The 23417-nt window shown below is 32.7% G+C and overlaps 1 protein-coding gene across 1 annotated transcript in view; it reads left to right on the plus strand.

The window, feature by feature from the left end:
* Window positions 1–164: 164 nt before the first annotated feature.
* The window catches only part of LOC145267657 (thrombospondin type-1 domain-containing protein 4-like), a 118493-nt gene continuing 95240 nt past the window's right edge, over window positions 165–23417 (plus strand). The window contains exons 1-2 of the mRNA XM_080123318.1: window positions 165–289; window positions 22237–22447. Of these exons, the coding sequence (XP_079979444.1) occupies window positions 179–289; window positions 22237–22447 (322 nt within the window). The 5' untranslated portion in view covers window positions 165–178. The remainder of the gene's footprint in view (window positions 290–22236; window positions 22448–23417) is intronic.

A 23417-nucleotide genomic window follows, 5' to 3' on the forward strand; every position in this document is an offset into this window, starting at 1 on the left:
GCATTAGAATTCTCATTAATTAAGTAGCATGTCGGAATTTGTATGAAACACTTCAAGTAATTAAGAACAACGTTTTGCTAGGATCAACAAATACTTTAAGGCATGTTATAAATCTGTGTCCGTATTTTAATGCTGTTTTTCCTTTTCCTATATTGTAGCTCGTCGTCCTTGTAAGGCAATGTGTCATGCCAGAATTGGCAATTTTTATGTGCCAACTGGAGACACAGTGACCGATGGCACACCTTGTGATGAGACCGGAAACGACATTTGTATTGCGGGGAGATGTAATGTAAGTGCAACTTTTTTTTTCTCGTGGAAGTATGTTCCAAGTTTGCGCGGGAGAAAATAACAGATGCTCAAATAAAAAAAAATGTGCTTAAGTATCATTCAAACACGGTAGTGTTTGAATATATGGTTAAGTGGCAGTTTTAGTCATTTAGAACTGCTTTAAAGCTTCACCACTCACTCATTTTTTCGACCAAATTTCAAACAATTATTACAGTTTATAGATCACCTTCTCGGCTATATTTTGAAGAAAAATATTTTCAATTTTCGTTCAGTAAAAAAAAATTTATGATGAATTTACTGATGTTCAAAATCGTAAAAAAACGTAAAGAGGTGGGCGACGTTTTTATGACTGGTTTCCATAGCAGCCACATTGCTTCAGCGACTACTGTTGCTACTAATTCACTGCCGTTGCGAAAAGAGAAGTAACAAGTGAAACAGGCAGAATGAAAAAAATGAAAGGGAGATAATTGGGGAGATTTTTTTAAGCAGACGAGTGCCGTACATTGTTATTACATATGTGTATGTTATGTTTATGGAGACAAAAAATAATAATACTGAAATTAAGCAAAGAACAAGTGAATTTACTGAAGCCTGGAAAAATCATGGATTACAATAAAAAAATTCGAGCATGAAAAGTAATATGGAAACATGGAAAAGTAAATGACTAGTTGTTAAAACTGGATAAGAAAAGGACAAGATATTCTAGTAAAAATATAATAAATTTATAACTTAAAATATTGCAGCATTAAAATGTTTTTTAAAAAATCAATTTAACATTATATAATAAATTCTTAATGCTGCAATATTTTAAGTTATATATTTATTATATTTTTTACTAGAATATTTTGTCCTTTTCTTTTCTAGTTTTAACAACTAGTCCTTTACTTTTTCCATGTTTAAGCTTAACCATATTATTTTTCATGCTCGCATTATCTATTGTAATAATACAATGTGCATAGAAAATAAACACTTAATCCTTTCAGCTAGTTATAATATCTAAACTTAGTAATTATATATTAGTAGGCATAACCGTGACTTGTAGGGTAACAGTCACAACCATTATTTGTTTTACATTAATTTAATGCAAAACATCATAGACTGCGACATATATCCTCACAGATTAAATGATTACAATCCTCAAATATCTCACCATTTGAAACAACATTTGCTTTCATTCTCTCATGGAATGATATTATCACTTTCAACATATTTTCGAGTATAGCAAGTTTTCGCAACACTTTCCACAAGGCAGCCTGGTTTCCAGTGCCGAATGCTTTAGTGAGGTCCACGAACACCACATACATCTCCTGATTCTTTTCGTGTTATGACTCTTGTATTGTTTGTCTTTTATTTTTCGGTAATGCTGAAACATGCATTTGCTGGAACCGAGAATGGCGTTAAAATTTCAGCATAGGACAAGTGGTGGCCTTTTTAATCACCAGAGAATAAAAGCCAAAGCTCTTACTTGAAACAGTATAATTCGTGATTTACTGTTCGCAAATGATGCACTTGTGGTTACTTTGTTCGAGGAAGCTAAATCTATTATGAACAAGTTTTCTGCTGCTTACAAGGCATTCAGATTAACCATAAACATAAGAAAATCTGGGGTGTCAAGCAGAACCTACCTGTGCATGCGTTCCCCTAAATGCCAATTCAAATTAACGGTCAGTTTGAAATATGTCAAAAACTTTAACTATCTCGGAATTAAAGTAAACACTAGTGGGACGCTTGATGATGAGATAGCCAATAGAACTGTAAATCCCTCCAAGTATTGTGGCCGGCTTATGTTTGTACTACTACTACTACTACTTATTATTATTATTATTATTATTATTATTATTATTATTATTATTATTATTATTATTATTATTATTGGCGGCTCACATGGAGATTTCACACAAGTCAACAAACGATCGGTTTGGAGACCTGTGGTGTTCTCTGGAAGCTGAGTGACAATAAGTCTCCCCAGACGTCCAGCTCTCCCACCTCCTTCGATAGCATTTGCAGATAAATCTGCGTCATCGCAACAGCCTCATACGATTGATTTCTCGCTGGTAGTGGCTATCAGTTTATACTAGAATTTGAGTCGCACTAAGCCTCCCCACGATCCCAGTTCTCTTCGCGCTTGTCCAGCGGAGGTCAGGCCAGCCCTCTCTCCTCGGTCTTCCCATCCTCCTAGACCTTTCTCGGCTCTTTGGTATCATTTTTCTATTGGGGGGATGGTGATGAGACAATGAGGGGATGCATGATGGTGGTATAGAACTTGTTGATATGCAGCTTCGGCGTTCTTCATTCCCTGTAACGCTTCTTTGTTATATTGTCTTGTGTTATTACCCACATTCTAGGGTTTTCCTTAATATTTCAGCCGTTTTCTTTATCGTTAGGCGTTATATTTTTGCAGTTATTCCTCTGATTCCAATTTCTGCCATTCTTTTTTTTTTTGAAATTTTTCGGAATTGTTCTTAGTGCTCCTACTATTACCGGTACTATTTTGATTTTCTTCATCATCCAAATCCCTTTTAACTCTCTGGCTAGCTCTGTGTATTTGCTTCGTTTCTCCTTTTCTTTCATACTCACCCTGTGGTCAGCTGGGACAGCAAAGTCTACGATTTGACAGGATTTTTCTTTCTTGTTAATTATTACGATATCTGGTCTTCTTGCCTGGATGGGTTTGTCCGTCTGTATGTCCATGTCCCATAGGATTTTGTGGTTCTTGTTTTCGAGTGCTGTTGCGTGTTTATGCTTGTACCATTTGTTTGTACGCTCAAAATGTAGTCGTTTGCATAATTCCCAGTGCACCGCCCTCCCCACTTGGTCATTCCTGTTTTTGTATTCCTTTTGGGCCAGTTTGCTGCATTCACTTACTATATGGTTTATCGTATCGTCTCTCTGTCCACATAGTCTGCATTTGCTGTTTTCTTGTGTTCTATCGATCCTTGCTTTGATATGGTTGGTTCTTATCGAGTTATCTTGTGCTGCAGTTATTAGAGATTCAGTTTCACGGTTTATATGTCCTTTTCGCATCCATGTCCAGGTGTTTTCGTTATTCTCATCTTTTGTCATTCTTATGAATCTTCCGTGGGGTTGTTTCTCTTCCCATTTCTCTTTTCTCGTTTTCTCGTTTGTCTCTCTGTTTTCTGTTTTGTTGCTTTTTTCGGTGTCTCTCGCTGCCATAATTATTCTGTCAGTGTTTTGTATTATGTATTTTTCTAGTTCTTTTTTCGTATCCTTCACACAGTCTTCTATACAGATCAGTCTTTCCTTTTCACGTAGAGTCTGTCAGTATCTGGGTCTGGGTGACATTATTATTATTATTATTATTATTATTGTTGTTGTTGTTGTTGTTGTTGTGTGATCGTTATTATTATTATTGTTGTTGTTGTTGCTGTTGTTGTGTGATTGTTATTATTATTGTTGTTGTTGTTGTGTGATTGTTATTATTATTATTATTATCATTATTATTATTATCATTATTATTATTATTATTATCAATATTACAAAGAACGGTTGTTATCATGCAATATACAGGCTGGAACGATAAAAGTATCGCCCTAAAGAAAACAACACTGCAAATTTTTTTTAAAGACTTTTATTAAAAACCTCAATTCAGGTAACTTGATTATGTAGTAGAGCTGACATCTATCAATGTAACCACCTTCAGCCTCAATCACCACCTCAATACGGGTCTGGAACTAGGAGCATGCATTTTCTACAAGTACTGGTGGGAGGTTGGCGAATACTCGGCGGATGACGACCATTGGGCTGGGTTTGGGGTTGTGGAAGGTCATATTCGTGATGTTCTCGACGTATGATCAAACAAAGTAGTCCAGCGGGTTCATGTCAGGGAAGGAGGGGGACCAGTGAGTAAAGAATATAAAGAGGTAACACTCCTTCTGAGGCCAAACCTAGGTTGCTTTGTACTTGTGGGCCAGCGCCGAGTCCTGTTGCCACAGTCAGGGTCTACTAGCTACCACTAGATTGCACTAGGAGATCACCACACTCTTCAGCACATCCAGGTACACTTTAACGTTGACTTTCAAGCCAATTTCGAAGATGTGAGGTGACATGATGTGTCCCTAACTCAAAACCACACCAAAAGCCATAACCGTGCCCGGAAACCTGGTTGAGCTGTCCCCTCAAGCGTTGAACCGTCAAGATTTGCATTTTGAGATTGCTGGCAATGGTTCTGTTCCCTTAATTTGAATCGGTAGGGAGCATGAGTTGTAAAGTGGCGCATCTCCAATCTCGCTCGTTGAACATTGTGTTACTTTCAGACATTATAGAAGGCTCCTATCGCTCTTGGGATTTGTACACAACTGGTCAACTATCAGATGGTCTGTAACGAAAAGGAAACCGGTTTTAATCAAACAGAAATGGAATCATGTCGTCTTTTCTAGGGCGACAATTTTATCATTTTACCATGTACTTATACAGAAGTTAAGAGACTTATTTTCTTGCTATCTAATTTACACATGTGTTGTTTGTGTTTATAAACATGAGCGCATAAAGAAAGAGTATCATAAAATATGATACAGATACATATGAGCATAAAAAACACTTATTGATTACAGCTAGTCATAACATCTTAGTTAATTATATAGTGCTAGACGTAGCCGTGACTTGTGGATCACTATTTGAATTATTACGTATCATACGTTGAATTCATTTGAAAATTTATAAAATGTGACAACTTTTCAGACATATTTCTTGTTAAACTATCTACGTTACACACGGAACCACACATTTTACGCAGTCTACGTCGTATAGGAAAAGGAATAACTCGATTTTTTTGTATATCAATGACATTTATTTCCGGATACTTTCTCGAATAAAATGTGATTGTGTTCCTTTTCTGATTTCTGTCCTCTCAGAGGTCGTCGAACCTGCTCTTGAACGTGCTCTCAAACGTGTTTTCGAATGTGATCGTCGGTCTAAGCACGCGCTCTTTTTATAGTCTTTTTCTTCGCCCACGGCTCAACATTTGCATCGAGCTCTGTCACAAACTTAAAGAATCTCCTTTCTTCTCTATCATCCTTATTATCCTTATAAATAATAATAATATTGTTTACTTAAAAAGGAGTCGCTACGTCTAGCCATGCAGATAAGGTGTACACACAACGAATCACGTATCTGTGAATAACTATATATGCATATATAAACCTTGTGTATCGTTTGTTGATGAATAAATATTTCCTTAAACAAAATAATGTGAAATTCGTTCTTGTTTTATTAATATTGTTACTGGATAGGTTTTTATTTCATACTAGCAATGGGTGTCCGGCGTTGTCCGCGTGTTTGGAGGTGTATGTTGAGCAAAACAAAAAAAAAGAAAGAAAGAAAACAAAAGAACGGTAATTTTTTTTTTAATTTAACCTCTATTATGACCCCTTAAAATTTATTGTTTTGGGCTCAAATCAAGTTATTAAGTTAGATCCATGTCCAAGAAACCTATATCTAAAATTTCAAGTGTCTAGACCCAAAATTGTCGGAGGAGTTCTCAAAGGTCAAATCGTTGAACTTTGACCCCTTAACAGCAAAATTTCTGGCCGAAACCCGATCACATCGATTTTCCCAAATCTCAGTACCCAGTATATCAAATTTCGAGTCTGTAGACTAAAAATTAACAGAGTTATTGCGTAGGGAAATGTACAGACACATACACACATACAGATACTTTCACTTTTATGGATATATAGATAAATAGAAATATGAAGTTAGAATATTGTTTTATTACCGAAAATATACCTTTTTTAGAAACTTGCAATAAAGTGATACACAACATTACCAGAAAATAGAAAAATTGGCATAACTTTCAAATTCTAAAAAAATCAGGCAAATAAGTCTCCTTGTTATGCTTTTCTAGTGTACTAAATTTCACTTCTCTGGGCTTCATAGCAATTTCACAATAAAAAAATATTGACCTGCAATAAACTATACACAGATAATATATATATATATATATAAATATTTTTTCTTTTATATATATATATATATATATATATATATATATATATATATATATATATATATATATATATATATACTAGTACGGGTGCCCGGCGTTGCCCAGGTTTTTGAAGGTGTGTGTTGAGCAAAAAAAAATGTGGTAGTAGAAAGGCAGGCTTGAACCCGTACCACGAAGGAGGAAAAGAACGTGAAAAAAAAAACGTGACATCTTTGCTGTTACGACCACCGCCAAACCGGAAGTGACGTAGGTTTAAATTAAGGTTAGACAATGGAAAGAGGGCATGACTTTCAAAAATATCGGCGAAAAAAGCGAACCCTTCCTGTAGAAAAGTGCCCGGTTGAGGGTGGAGAAATTCATCTTTTTAGCCAATTTTTCGATATTTGTCGTCTGAAGGGTCGAGCTTCAAAACAATACTGATCTTGTAAAACTCTGTCGCCTCTGTCGAAAGTTTTAGGCAGACATGCAAACGTACATACATAGATTTGTATATTTGTAGCTTAAATTTTCGACCAAAACCGATTAAAAAGCTTGCCCTATCTCTGAATACCCTTTATGTAAAATTTCAAATGTTTAGACCAGAAATTGTCTGAGTAATTTGGAAGAGACCGCAGAGGTCAATTTTTTTAACTTTGACCCTTTCTGGCCGAAAACGGATTGCAAAGATTTTCCCAAATCTCACTACTCTGTATATCAAATTTCGAGCCTGTAGACATAAAATTGTCAGAGTCATTGTGCAAGGAAATATATACAGACAAACTCACACACAGACAGACAGTCACTTTCACTTTTATAGATATATAGATATCTATATCTATCTATCTATATATCTATACTAGCATTTCAGCCCTTACATAAAGTGTACTCACACATAGGGCAAGTTATGAATAGTACATAGGGCCCGAGCAAAGCCGAGCTGAACTGCTAGTATATATATATATATATATATATATATATATATATATATATATATATATATATATATGATGAGAAATGGAAGACCAAATTTTTAAGCAAAAGTTGCGAAAATACAAAAATCGCTGCCAACTCTCACAACACCAGAACTTTTTTTGCTTAAATATATATAAGAAAAAATTATACCCAAAAGTACATTTATATATATGTGTATGTGTGTGTGTGTGTATATGAAATGTAGTTATCTATAATTATATATAAGTTATATATGATTACTCTATTCTCAGACGCACCCAAGTCGAACGACTGAGTAGGTTATGGCCAAAATTACATAGCGGCAACATTTTATCTTAAATTTCTGCAATGAAATCAAAAACCTGACCTTGACTGGTTTCAAGCACTAAAAGGGAAAATTGTCACAATTTGTCACACACGCACACACACACACACATCTATATACACACATATACACATGCGCGTGCACACACACAGACACACATTTTCGCACACAGTGAGAGGGTTAACCTATGTCTATAATTAATTTTTTTTTTTTAATAAAAGTTTACCTATTGATGGCGCTACGTTATAGAAACCTTCGCGTGGTTTAATTGTGCTTTAATTTGCGATAAGCGTTAATTCAAGAAGTCTCCGGTGCGTTTTTTTATAAATAAATTTAACTATTTTTGCTTGTTTGAAATCCAAGTTATGATTATGCTGAAATGAAATAAGAGAATAATGCACTTAGAGAATTGTTATTTCTAATATCTCTTTATGTTCATTGCGCCTTTTTTCTAATTTACCCTGGATTTCACCAACGTATATATGGTGGCAATTTTGGCAAGGAATAGTGTATGTTTGCATTGGAAACTGGTTTGTTTTAGAGATGCTTTCTTGTTTTTAATATTTGTCTCCTAGTTTGTGATGTGGTTTGTATGTATGGAATTCCTAGTTGTTTAATGTGTTGCAAATATATATATATATATATATATATATATATATATATATATATATATATATATATACGTGTGTGTGTATATATATATAATATATATATACGTGTGTGTATATATATATATAATATATATATATATATATATTATATATGTATGTATTCATTTATATAACTGAATAACCCCTATTAAATCCGAACCTCCTTTTAGCATAGATATGTCAAATTCACAATGCCCTACTGTTTGAACCTATAAACACTAGTATGTTTTAGATTGAGCCACCGTAAACCAAAATAATTTTCTGATTACTAATATGTTTTAAACATTTACAATTTATAACTTAATAACTATTATTATTATTATTATTATTATTATTATTGTTATTACTATTATTATTATTATTATTATTATTATTTTACTTGGTATTTTATTACTATTATTTTCTATTTCTTATTTTATTATTTATTTTATTTTAAATTTATCAGTATTTTTATTAAAATAATAACTATTATAAATATTATTATTTAATTACTGTCACAAAGAGTAATAGCATTACTATCATGGACTTTATTAATTTTACTATGTTTAACTATTACAATAAATAAATAATTCACCTTTTAAAATAATTAATGGTTATCTCTCTTTGAACGCCTTTTTAAAAAAAAATGGCAGCTGTCTCTCTTTCTAAATTAATTATAATTTAAATTCAAATATAGCACTCCAACGATAATGAACTAGCAACAGTACATTTATCAGTGTTTCTTTTAAAGTAATATAAATAATCATTTCAACCATTCGCAGGCAACATTTAACAGCATGCCAAAGAATAGATGAACTGAAATATATATATATATATATATATATATATATATATAGAGAGAGAGAGAGAGAGAGAGAGAGAGAGGAGGGAAAGAGGAAGAGAGGGAGAGAGAAAGTTAGAGTTAAGACAGATTCAAAAGTTTCATATATTCCGGACAACCTGTAAAATTCGTCTGACACAAATGAAAGCAACAGACTCAGTATATAACTCAGACGTACTCCTACTTTAACATTAACTCTGACATTAAATGTATTCTTATTTCAAACACGAATTTTAACGTTTTTGTATGAGTACATTGCTTTAAAAGTGTTAACTAACCACTTTTCCCCCTATGCAAAACCCACTAGACAATATCCTTTAACGCTCTCCCAAAGACTTCCTCCAGATCTACAAAAGCAAAATACAGGTTCATATTATTAGTAATCTATATCACATGCATTTGTCTTAGGTTAAATATATCACTAGTAACTTCTTTGAAATAATATTTCTAACCATTTTCATCAGTACAGTAGACAAAATAGGAATGTTAGCTTTAAATATATTATCAACAGTTTAGATTGAAGTGACGTCCAGACTAGAGGCGGGCTTTAATGTTTCAAAAACCACATCCTTTTCGTTAAAGTTATTTGATTATATACGGAGAATATTCTAATTATTTTTTGTATTATTATTTTAGGGTTTTCGTGAGTTTAATATGAGTTTACACTAACTTTCGAATAAATATTTCTTTTCTCTTCGAATTTCTTTAACCACAGCAATTCAATTCAACATTGTTACTCATGCAAATATAGCTTGAAAGATTATTCACTTTTGCTGTGCTAATTCTCATTTTCCCAGCCGCCATGTTTCTTTTTGTAATGGCTTCGTATTTCAATTCTTTTTTTAAGTAAACTTTTTATATAAATAATAAATGCTAACATCTGTAGTCTGGGTGATAATGATAGTAGTATTATTGTTATTATTATTATTGTTATTATTGTTATTATTATTATTATTATTATTATTATTATTATTATCATTGTTGTTGTTGTTATTGTTATTATTAGTATTATTATTATTGTTGTTATTATTAGTGTTATTATTGTTGTTGTTATTATTATTATTATTATTATTGTTATTATTATTGTTGTTGATGTTGTTGTTATTATTATTGTTGTTATTATTATTATTGTTGTTATTATTATTGTTATTATTGTTATTATTATTATTGTTGTTGTTGTTGTTGTTGTTATTATTATTATTATTGTTGTTGTTATTATTATTATTATTATTATTGTTGTTATTATTAGTATTATTGTTATTGTTGTTGTTATTATTATTATTATTATTGTTATTATTATTGTTATTATTAGTATTATTGTTATTGTTGTTGTTGTTATTGTTATTATTATTGTTGTTATTATTATTATTATTGTTGTTATTGTTGTGTTCTTTTTTGTTGTGTATTTTTCTTGTTCTTGTTCTTCTTTTGTTATATCTATTTCTTCTTCTTTCAATTTTTCGATACTATTTGGATGATTTCTTCCTCTCCCTTATTCTGTACTTTTATATCCTCTTATTTGTATTTTTGCACCGTTGTTCATCTTGTCTGTTATTTCTCCTTCTATGTTGGATTTTTTTCCTTCTTTCGATTTTCGTTTTTACATTTAACTTAAATTTTCTTCTGGTTCTTTTTTCTCATTTTCATCCATTTTCTTTTGCTCTTTTCTCTTTTTATTTGCCTCCTCTTTCTTTTGCCATCGTTTTCTTCTCATCAACCTCTTTTTTTTATTCTTTTTCTTAATCAGTATCCCCCTTCTCTTCGTCCTTTTTTCCTTCTTTTTGTCTTCCTATTTTATTCTGTTTCGTTATTTTCTGTTCTTATTTCGTCTCTTTGTGTCTTCCTACCTTGTCTTTCTTCTTTTTTCATCCTTCATTCTCTTTTTCTCGTTTTCTTTGTTCTTTCTCTTCTCTTTCAAATTTTCTTTGTTTTTCTTCCTCCTACTACTTCTGACTTCTCCCTGTTTTCCTGTATTGTTTTGCGTTTTGTTTTCGTCTGTTTATACCATGTTTCTTTTGTTCTCCTTTTTCTTTTTTCTCTTCTGTGTTTTATTTATTTTATTTTCTTTTTCATCTTGTTTCTCCTTTTCTTCTGTTGTTTCTCCTTTCTATCTTTTTTTTTCTTCTTCTTCTTTTCCTTCTTCTTCTTCTATCCCTGCTAAAATAAACAAGGCGATGCAATCAAAGTGAGTCTCGTCTGTTGATTAATATGAAATTATGCACCTCCATCATAAACGAAACACGAGCGACCCCCATCCGTTAGGAATAATTACTGTCGATGTCAAAGGGGAAAAGGGCCAGGAAAAAAATGAAAGGAAAGAAGATACACTTGTTTTTAAAAGAGAAGAAAGATAGAAAATAGCTTGGCTGGCGTTTTGTTCCACATCCTGGTAATTTGTCCCACATCCTGGCAATTTTTAAATTACTTTTAGACTTAAGTAGGAAAGTAATTAACGTGGAAGAAACAATTTAGCCGAATCTGAAGAAATGTGATGGCACTATTTTTCTTATTTGTAGCAATTAATTAATAAATTTGATTTGCAATTAGAAAGTGAAACCATTTTCTTTGTGGGCTTCGGTTTTTCCGTGCCGACTTGGATTTCAAATCAGACAGAACTCTTTTATGAGAACAGAAATCTTGGCATTAATTCAGAATCACCCTTTTGAAAAAAAAAAAGAAAGAAAAATCTGTATGATTTAGTCATACATAGCGGAAAGATCTAATACGCTAAAAATCACGTAAATTGATTAAGTAGCTTAGTTTTTAAATAAGAAAATAAAATTTTATGGCTAAATGACAAGCGATAATACTGCGATGCCATCTTGAAAACAGTCTGAGGGAACTAGGGATATAACTCTAAATCAAAAAGATAAAAGAAAATATTATTTTTAAGTATTCATTAGATTTGATTTAAAGAAAATAAGAACCTCGTCCCACATGAAATAACAAAAATACAATTCTTAAAATATGATGCACGTACTCATGATGGAAAGAAAATATAGTACACTAAAAATCATTTAAATTGATCAAGTAATTTTATTTTTAAAAAGAAAACTTTTAAAGCAATATTGAGTTTTCCAATGTCTCACGCCTAATACTAAGTTAGTTGGTGGGTTGTTTTTGTTTTTCAGCATATAAACCCTTTTCAGGTTATTTAATGCCGAATCCAGTGATTTTGAAGAACAATTTTTTAATAGAGTATATTTGCTTTTTTTTAAGTCGGATTCTATTTAACCCATAGTTGGGACCCTAACAGGTACTACCACTCTGGGTCAGAGTGGACCTAGCAGCAATGGCAATTAAAGGGTGGCTCCATACTCTCCAAAGCCCGCAAGCTGGGGCCTCACCATCGGATATAGTTTAAGGTCATATCCAGGACCCCCAATACTAAGAACGGATTTCTAAAATCTCGACTTGGATTTATTTTTCTTGTTCTTTCAGATTTTTTCCAAGATAGATTCGCTAGATCGTCGCTGATATTTCAGTCATAAGATATGTTTGTTTGTTTTTAATAAAATTACTTGATCAATTTACGTGATTTTTTGTCTGCGATATTTTCTTTCTGTCACTAGTACATATATCATACAGATTTTTTTTTTTAGTTTTTTTAATTATTTTTTATACAGTGGGATTCTGGAAAATCTCTTTAATGAATGACGAAAGCAAATCCGAATTGGAATCGGGTGCAGACAAAATAAACTGATGAATTGTAATTTCTTTGGGCGTGTTTCTACTATTTCTATTTATCACCTCGCCACAAAGGGCTGAGCGTGCCACAAGATCGGTTTTAATATGGAGAATATCCAACTCCCAACCAAAATCATTCTAGATTAGATTTTTTTTTTTTTTAATATTTCATTCGAGAATTCCTCTTCCGCCACCCCATCTTCCGATTTAGGATGGAACAGGTACTACATTTTAATCCTATCCTGTAGGTAGGATTTATGAGACACAACATAACACTAGTTCTTTTAATGAGGGTAAAATAAGCCCTCCAGAATGAGGGCACTTCTTTGTGGGAGGGGGGTGAATAGTTGAGAAGGAACCCGACGGCATTTTTCGGTATAGACGTCTCAGGCAGCTTGCAATTAATCATTATTTCACACGAAGGAGAAAATGCCTGGAATAATGTCTCTCTTATGACCGAGTTGAATTTAAATCTCAATCCGGCAAAAGGTGAGAGTGAAACTAACCTAACTTTAAAAATAGCGCTTACACCCGGGCTATTCAAATACATCGATCGCGATCTGCCGGTTGATCACATAGATATTATGGATGAGGCACGGCCAAAAAATGAAAGAAAAATCAGGTTGTTTTTGTATTTGCTTTTAACGAATTAAAATCTATTTTGATAATCAATTATTCTTGAGCAACTTCTTTTTTTTTTCCAGAAAGATAAAAGCCTGGATTTTATCATATGGAAAGCAGAATATTATAAAACTTTTTCTACTATTTTTAATAGAATTTTAAATCAAAAGTTTTCCAAAACCACATCAATTACCGTCATTTTTGCCTCGATCGCTAAAAACATTAACATATTTTTAAAAGGCTTTTGAACCAAATAATTTTTTTCGTCTAAATAATATTTAAGATGATTGCTATAAGAATATGCAAAAAATATTATAAAAACTGAATTTCAAATAATTCAAACATTTTATATCATTCTATAGTTTTGCGTAGCGAAAATCATAAAAAAACAAAATTTAATGATAGTTTAAAATTAAGTGTGGATGCTTAGAGAGACTAAATGAACTATATTTAGCCAAGTATTTTTAACGTTTGATTTGACTATTAAGTGAAGTCTTAAATTCTTTTTTCATAAGTGATATATATATATATATATATATATATATATATATATATATATATATATATATATTAGTCCTCGAGCGAAAGAGCAATTTACAAACATTATCTTTCGTCTAGTAATTAATGATATAGATATAAAATTTTCAATGAGTTTTTAAACGTGCAACAGAATGTACATTACATAAAATAAATCCAAGGTAATTTTTGGATTCAATTTAAATTAAATTTTTATACCTAACTTTGTAAAATTTATAAAAGTGCACTTTGAAGATCAATAAATTTCAAATTGAATCTTGTACCTTTATTTTTAAAGCCTATAATAAAAACATTTTGTTAAACCATTTTTATGCCTTGGATAAAATGCTTTTCTAACTTGTATGTGTATATATATATATATATATATATATATATATATGTGTGTGTGTGTGTGTGTGTGTGTGTGTGTGCGCGTGTGTTTCTGTGTGTGTGTATTTGTTGCCTGCATATACACCGAAGCTAAGCAACGATGAGGCTGGCCAGTACCATATGGGTGACCATTTTGGAAATGCTAGGCGCTGTATGTGTTGAAAAAATCTCTATATTGCATTTTCTATCACGGTTGGACCACCATAGGTGAATAAACAAGAAATTGGCGAAAGAAATTATCGTATTTTTAGCAAAATGCGCAGTTGTTTATCGATTTTTTTTTTTTTTTTTTTTTGGTATCGATTCTTCTACAACTTTATCATTATATGATATACTTAGATATTCTAGTGTTTCATTAACGTTCTCATTTACCTCTCAAACATTGAACTAATAAAGAAGTGAAGCGCATTAATGTTTGTCTCTCCGATTTGTAACAGAATCGCTGCAGTAGAAGCTAACATATATAAATGACCAAGCCGGGTGCGCGATATGACATCACAGCAGACACAAAAGGGCACACTTGAGCGGAGGACTGTTTTCAGAGCAGCATGCATTTGAAACTAGTTCGGAGAAGCAGAGACATTCGAGACGTTTTGGGAGAAGTGTTTGAGACGTGACGATAGAAGCACGTGTTAGAGACATATGGGTGACGTCACAGCAGAGACGAAAAGTCATACGCAGTCGGAGAAGGAGAAATTAACTATTTAAAAGACTTTTAAAAACTGTGTTGTTAGAAATACCAAATATAAAGGTTTTTTGTTAAAAAAAAGTCGCATTTGTTTCTTACTTTTGTTTTCTTGTGACGAAGTCTACAATGTGTTGGGTCCGTTAAATGGTAACGATACCGTTCAATAATAAATGCTACATGTTAACACGTGTGCAGCGTTACAGATTGGTCAGTTTACTTTGGTAATGTATATTGTATACGGCTGCGATGGTTAGGGTATGTCAGAGGGATGGACGCAGAACGCATCCCTTAAGAGTTTTTCGACGGCGAGCTGGCTAAAAGCAGAAAAAACAAAGGGATCGACAAACTACTTTTCCAAGATGTTTGCAAAAGGAACATATAGCTGCGGGACATCAGCCTCCACGCATGGGAATCCTGGCTGACGATCACGCTGTTTGGCGACTGGCGTAGGACAAGGCATTCTCAATGCAGAAGCTGCGCATGAGGAATCAACTGCTATTAAGAGTCAGGCGAGAGCAGCAACATCAGCAGCCCCAAAAATCATCCACCTCTATCTTCAACATGAGCGGCAGTAATTCCCTAATTGGACAATTCCCGGCGGTGCAGATAGACAGTAGAGCTAAACCATCTTCATCCAAAACAGACAATTGTCGACGACAACGACGACGTATATTATATATTATTGTTTATCTCTTGGTTTTACCGGCTCCTTGGACGATTATTTATTTAGTCTGGTGGAGTATCCAACTTAGCGTTATTACTAGAAGCAACATTACTTATAAAGGTGCAGCATTCTCATATTAGCCAGTGTGGGCTAGCAATACTGGGGGGGGCTTTGGCTTCGAATACTATGTTATTTGAATATTTCATCAGTGTTTACTTGTAGGGGGTGTATCCTCATACCAGGTTGTCTTGACAAACAGAGATCTTAGACACTCGAAGAAAATGTCTAGTAAACATTCCCGCTGGATAAGATAAACTGAGTTTATCTTATCTAGTGTATATCAATAGTATTCTTTAAAAAAAAGTCTAAATTTCAGTTCATTGAAAAAAAAAGTAGGTATACTGATTTATAAGTACGGTTGTGACAACAGAGTATTCTTTTCATTGTTTTGACGTTCAAGTATATATCCGGCACAGTTAGACACAGTTAATCAAGCGAGAACCACGTTACTTTATATAAAAGCATATAATATATCAACAGATACACACTCGAGAGTCAAATCAATGAAAAGAATATGCTGTTGTCCCAGCCCTATTTATCAGTTAGAAATAGTATTTTTCGTCTGTCTCTCTGTCACGGTTAAATTTAAATAACATTTTCGTCTGTCACGCATGAAAATATACATTCTTGTCCTCTTCTTCTAAATAATAAAGAAAACGCTTCGAATATAATTTCTCTTTTTAGTCTTGTATTAATTTTAAATCAAAATGTTAGTGTCGCCCTTTATTTCGTTAGGAGAAATATACTAATAACCATGCGCGCGTATATTTGTGTAAGCATCGCATAATTACGGTCTATTTTCTTTATCGTTTGCATATTTATACTCGCGGAGTGATCAGTACGTGGTTTGCTAAAAACATACTTGTATGTTTTCACCTGCATAACGATAAAAAAAAAATACTCTTCGTGTACGGTATTCCTCTCACTTCCGACTAACCCCGTTTCCCGCGAAATATAAACAGTTGAGAGGCGTGATGACAAAACTATGTATCTCTTCTCGCTTCTGGCAATAGCTCTGTTAGGTCGAGATGAAATTTACGGACTTAATTTCGTTGTTATAGTACATACATGCTGGCTAATCTCCTTCAAGCTCCTTCCCAACTCTATATCTTCTACATTTTTTTTTAATGTTATACGGAACATAAAAAATGAATGAAAAACCGCTTGCCAATTGGGCTGACATACAATACTATTTGGTTTTCAATCTTTTGAGACGCTCTAAACATAAAAATAGAACCAACTGAACCATTGTTTACAAATATCATTTCACATGAACAATTGCTTCAAAATTTGCTGAGTCGCATTATTTTTATTTTTTAGGGAGAGAAAGAAAGGGGGAGTTTTAACTCACTAACTTTATCCCTGACTACCTTTTTACGAAAACTTGTTTTACTTCATTTTTGTCTGAAAAAGAAAACTTTATCGTCTCCTCTTTACTGCCCTATATCTTCTGCTTACTCGTTTATTTGCCGAGTTTCAGCAACAGTAAAAATAAGAAAAATAATGAAAACTCTTCCGGAGTTATTAAGCAATTCTTAAAAATAGTTTCTACTAGCAGACTGCTCGACATTGCCCGATCCTAAAATACGCTTAAATATAATATTTTCCTTAATGCAGATTTCGTATTTATTATGATATTATATTGGACCCAATATATAGTAATGGTTTAAAAAGTTTTTTAAAAAATTTTAAAAAACAATGACCCGTGCCACACCACCGAGGATCGAAACCAAAACGTTTAGCTTACGATTTACTTTTTACTTTAACGTTAACGTTTGAGCTATGAAGATATATTTGCTGCAGGGCTAAAGATTAAGGCATGAACGAATAGCTACTACGTTACGCATGAATATTCGTGCTATATATATATATATATATATATATATATATATATATATATATAGCACGTATTTTATTCTTTATATATATATATATATATATATATATATATATATATACATATATATATATGTATATATATACATATATATATATATATATATATACTATATATATATATATATATATATATATATACATATATATATATACATATACATATATATATATATATATATATATATATATATATATATATATACTACGTGTCAAATTATTAACGAGATAACATTTTTTTACCAGTTTCAGTAACTTGCCCGTAGTTTCGTACCAAAAGCTTCGGAAACGTTGGCAATGCTGAGTTGCGCGTACTGTGAAATTTTCATACTGTTCCGCGCAATGTAAACAACTTGCCATCATAATTGCAAATTATTAACAAGGCAGTTTGTTTCGTCAATAAAATGGGTCGTAAAGGTGGTTTGATTAGTTCTGAAAAACGTACTATTACAGAACAGCTAGCAAAAGATTAAAATACCATCGAAATATCAAAAAGTATAGGAAGGTACAATCAAACTGTGAAGAACTTTGCCAATGTCCCTACAAAGGTACGTAAGAGAGCTGATAATGGTAAATCTAGAGTTGTTTCACGCTGTTCTCTACTCCAAATTAACTGTGAAGTTGTTAAGAACCCTGGGCAGACAAGTCGAGAAGTTTTTGACCAAGCCGGATTGAAGAAGTCTAAAAAAGTACTCGATGTCGCCTACTGAAATAAGTGGCAAAGTCTGTTAAGCCTGTGACAAAGCGTCCATTAAAGCAACATCACATACAAAACCGACTGAAATGGGTAGAGGACAACATAGAAAACGGATTTTTCCAAAGTTTTGTTTACGGATGAAGTGCGTGTCACTCTTGATGGCCCAGATGGCTTGAGCAAGGGATGGGTCCTAAATGGACGACATCGTCATCAGCGTTTAAGGCGCCAACAAGGTGGTGGTGGGATAATGATTTGGGCTGGTATTATCGGAGGTACTTTAGTTGGTCCATGGAGAGGCCCAGAAGGCGTAAAAGTGACGTCAAATACTTACATAGCTTTTCTGAAGGAGCACTTTCAACCATGGCTGAAGAAGCAAAAGTTGACGTTCAGAAGAACCATTATTTTTATGCAGGGTAATACTCCTTCGCATGCAGCAAACAAAAGCAAAGAATATTTGCAACAACTGGAGTTCTCTGGGATACGGAAGATGGAGTGACCTGCGAATACACGAAATTTTAACCCAATCGAGAACCTTTGGAGTATCATGAAGCAAGTGGACGCCAATTTACGCGCAAAAATGAGTTGTGAGATGCTCGCCAAGAGGTATCGCGAGGAATAACTGTTGATCAAAACACAATTTTGACTAATTCTGTGGACCTCTTTTACAAGTCATTCATAAAAAACGAATCGCATATCCTCTACTAATTATGTCAATGAATAAATTGCTATGAAGTTATTGTGCTCTAAGGATTTTTCCAAGTTCATTTAATGTTTTAAAATTATTTCAATAAACAAGTTATGGGTATATTGTGTTTTTCTCAACCTCGTTAATAACTTGACACACTGAAATTAACAGATATTCCTGTCTTCTGCCATAGTTTCTCTAATACTACTTTAAATACTTTTATTTTCAGACTGGAGTAGCTGAATAGTATTGTAAGCACTTTTTCAAAGTTTCATGAATTTTTATTCACTCGTTCCTTAACTATTTTAAAAAATGTAAACTCGTTAATAATTTAATACGCAATGTATATATACATATATATATATATATATATATATATATATATATATATATATATATATATGCGTATAGGCGTGGCTAAGAGGCTAAGAAATGAGGATGGAGAGTTGTATATTTTGGTTTCGATTCTAGCTGATAATAATAATAACAAATACGTAGTTTGCGTTAATCAAAATAACATATTTAAGCGTATCTTACGACCAGGCACACCGAGCAGACTACTAGTATATATATATATATATATATATGTGTGTGTGTGTGTGTGTGTGTGTGTGTGTGTGTGTGTGTGTGTGTGTGTGTGTATTTACTTCTGCTGTTTACGAATCTTCCTAATTTTTTATAGGATTTTCAAGTAAAATTGAAGTTTTACTATATATTTTCTCTAACAAGTTGTTAGGTGAAAGTATAGAGTTAACATGTTACGAACGGATTTCTAAATAATAAAGTTATTATTTCACCGCAGTTCGTAAACTGTATAATTACTAGGGCTATGACAACGGCATATTCTTTTCATTGTTTTGACTCTCGGGTATATATCCGACACAGTTAGACACATCACTTTATATAAAAGCATATAAAATATCAACGGATACACACTCAAGAGTCAAAACAATGAAACGAATATGCTGTTGTCATAACCGTAATAATTACCTTGATTGTAACTCAAATGCTGTTCTACTTTCACATTTTTCGTATTTTTATGGGTGGGTTTCTTTTGTTGTTGTTTTTTTTGTGTTTGTTTGTTTGTTTGTTTTTTCTAAAATGAAGCCAGACTAGATACAAATGCCGACATATTTTTGCAGTGACCGAAAATAATCTTGCACATCCAAATGTGTAAAAAATTCAAAGCTGACACGTGCTGCATTGAAATAATTAATATTCTATATCCCCACTATTTTGATGGCCTTGTGCTAAATTTGTGTGAAATTAAACTCATATTAAACTAGAAAAGTAGTCCCGGATGAGTAAATTTATTTCACAAACATGATGAATTATCACCATTTGTATGTGCCCTTACGAAAATTAAAATCAATATATAATTATACTAAACCTATACTCAGAAAGTAATATTGTGCTACATAGTTCAATACAAACAATAAAATTATATTGTAAGACACTGTCTTTAATTTAAAATCAATATATAATTATAATAAACCTTATATATATATAGAATCAGTATTCTAATTTTTATCAAAATTGACGACACGATTTTGATTCTAAAAAGATGTCTCAAATGTAGGAGGTGGGACTTAAGCTTAATTGGTCTTAATAGGAAATTGAAACTCAGGAAATTTTATCTAATTAGCGTCTAATGATTATGGATCAATGATGTACCTATATTATTATGCCCCACCTACTAAAACCATTTAAAATTCTCCGTAGAAGCTGATACTTGGGGAGTACTTATTAGTTTATTTCTAATACCTATTGTTAAAATTTCATAAAAATTGCCCGCATTTTGTGTAATGCTTTCAGTAACCAAATAAAGTATTTATACATGGGTGCGGGGTGTTTATACATGCTTGTTTTCATCGTCGCTGTTTCGTCTATAAAAATAAGCTTCTTTTCATGGAAAACAAGACACAAAGAGGCGTTCTCTAGAAAATTTCATAAATGGTTTTATTTGAAGTGAATTGTAGTAGAAAGAGACTAATGTTGTCTTAGGACATAATTTATTATTTCTCATCTCTCTAAATTAACTAAAATGAGGAACACATACGAGCAGGCATCGAAGTAACATTCGCCTTAGTTTACAAAGTTTTTTCTACATTATCGGCGGTGTCTCTTTCGCACGGCTTCCACTGAGAGACTGATTTGAAAACATTTGTTTCTGTTAGCTTGAAAAACGTGACGTCATTCGTCATATATCATTTTTTGGGACCTGCAGCCCCTCTGCCTCAACTTTACGTCACTCACTTCTGGAAACGAGTTTGATTTGAAGACCTGGCTTACCATCATGCACTCAGTGTGACCCTTATCAAAATTTACACTAGTTAATTTAATCGCAATTGACGTAGGGTCTCTTATATGTAACATTTACATGAAGCTATATTAAATTAAATTAAATATAGCTCACATTTCGGTTCTTTACGCTTAGCAGCTTTGTTTCAAAATGCGTAATCATTGATTCATTAGTTTAAGTGATTCATGTACATGCAAATATATAATCATATAAATATACTTAACTTTAAATAGGGACAACAAATTGAATTTTTAATCTATATAATATTTTGCATGTTTCTTCCGTAGTTAATCCGAAAATTACGCTTTAGAAAGGGCTAATTACAGTTTTTGAAAACCGAACTGCTTATAAAGTTCCCACATTCGTGAAATATGACTTTAAAAGGACCAATCTGGCAACTCTTAACAAGAATATGAGAGTGACCTACTTTTGGTATAGCCTCGTTTTCGAATACCATTATAATAATATGCGATCATTGTTGTGATGATGTGAGGCAATAACTTGTAGTAATTTCGACGTGCAGCGATTCTTCACCCAATAAAGAAATCAGAGAAACGTTACGTTAAAAAGGGAACATTCGAAAGAAACAGGATATAAATGGCATCGTCTGCCAAGAGGTGCTGATCTAAAGGAGTAAATTAAAGACAGTGTCTTCCAATGTAATGTTATTGTTTGTATTGAACTATGTGGCCCAATATTACTTTCTGGGTATTTCTTAGTACTTATGAAATTATCTAATTTGGGTCAGTTCTATAATCAAAATACGGAGGACACTATTTTCATAGAAATATTTATAAACAGATATTTGCTGTGTGTGTTTAGTTTTTTTTTTTCTGTCCAAAAAATAATTTTTGCGCTATCCAGAAAAATATCAGCTTAAAAAGCATATTTGTTGATGAAAGACATTTCCCATTCGTGGAATTTCCACGGGTCCTACTAGTTTTTAATTTTTTTTTTTTTTTTTCGCTATGAATATTTTCCATATATAAAAAAAACAACCTTTCTTCCTATATTTTACTTCCAAAATAATTTATTGTTTTGCCTGTTTTCAGAGAGTTGGGTGTGATAGTATCGTCGGATCAACAGCAAAAATGGATTTATGCGGAGTTTGCAATGGAAAAGAACGATCTTGCCGCGTGGTTCGATCAAACTTCACGGTGGACGCGAACCTCATGAAATACGGTTACAATCGTATTATGACCATCCCAAAAGGAGCTTTTAACATCAACATAACGGAACTGGAAAGTAGCAGAAACTATCTCGGTACGTACACCATTCATTTTTTCTTTATGACGTTTGAACTTACCGCGAAAAATCAATTGCTTTCAGTTATATGAAATTGATTAACCAATTTCGCCATCCAAAAATGGCTTTACGATCTGAAATCCACGCGGATCTCACTATATCTTAATATAAACATAACCGCTACAATTTATATATTAATACTTAACGTATCATCCAATAAGTCCTGGGCCTAATATATCGATGTAGCTACTAATAAAAAGGGTTAATATGATTCTTTATTAAGTACTAAGCTTTAAATGGTATGCGCCAACATTTTAGCTCAATCGTATTGTAAGTTTAGAAGTTACAGCTATGTAGGCGGCACATATGGTACAAAACATCAATATCATTAGTCGTCCTAGTATAGAACTTAATTGCATTTGGATCCTCCTAATTACAAATTCACGGGAGAAAAGGAATAAATAATAAAACATATGCACGGCCCAAGGGAGGTAACTTCGTAACTTCACGAAAAAAAACCTTCTTCCCTTGAAGTTGTCTCCCTTACATTATGTGTGTTTTTTTTAAGAAAATACGCGTGTGTATCGATCCTCTGTTTCGTAAAACATTTTTTCACTTATATTAACACTTAGCATAGATATCTCGAAAAATTGAGTCATAGGAAAGCCTTAAAAATATCCTAGTGACTCCTGAAGATTTAAACTTCTTTATGATCTACGGATCCACTCTCAAACACACGTTTGAATTCTTGCAATGCAGAACTAACCCCTCTTTTACTTAGTAGAGAAAAGGAAGCATGTATTCAACGCTCGATGAAGGTTGCAGGGTGCAACAACAGAAACGTTGTGCCAATAACACCCAAGATGATAATAATTGTGCGATTAATCAAAATAATACAAACTTACAGTTATGTAAGCTCAATCAAATTAAACATTTATTCAACATAAAATTATCCATTGAGGACAGTGAATTCGACTTATTATTCGAG

Source organism: Euprymna scolopes, chromosome 4 (assembly GCF_053919585.1).
Source record: "Euprymna scolopes isolate OS-2025 chromosome 4, ASM5391958v1, whole genome shotgun sequence".
Taxonomy (NCBI): Eukaryota; Metazoa; Mollusca; class Cephalopoda; order Sepiida; family Sepiolidae; genus Euprymna; species Euprymna scolopes.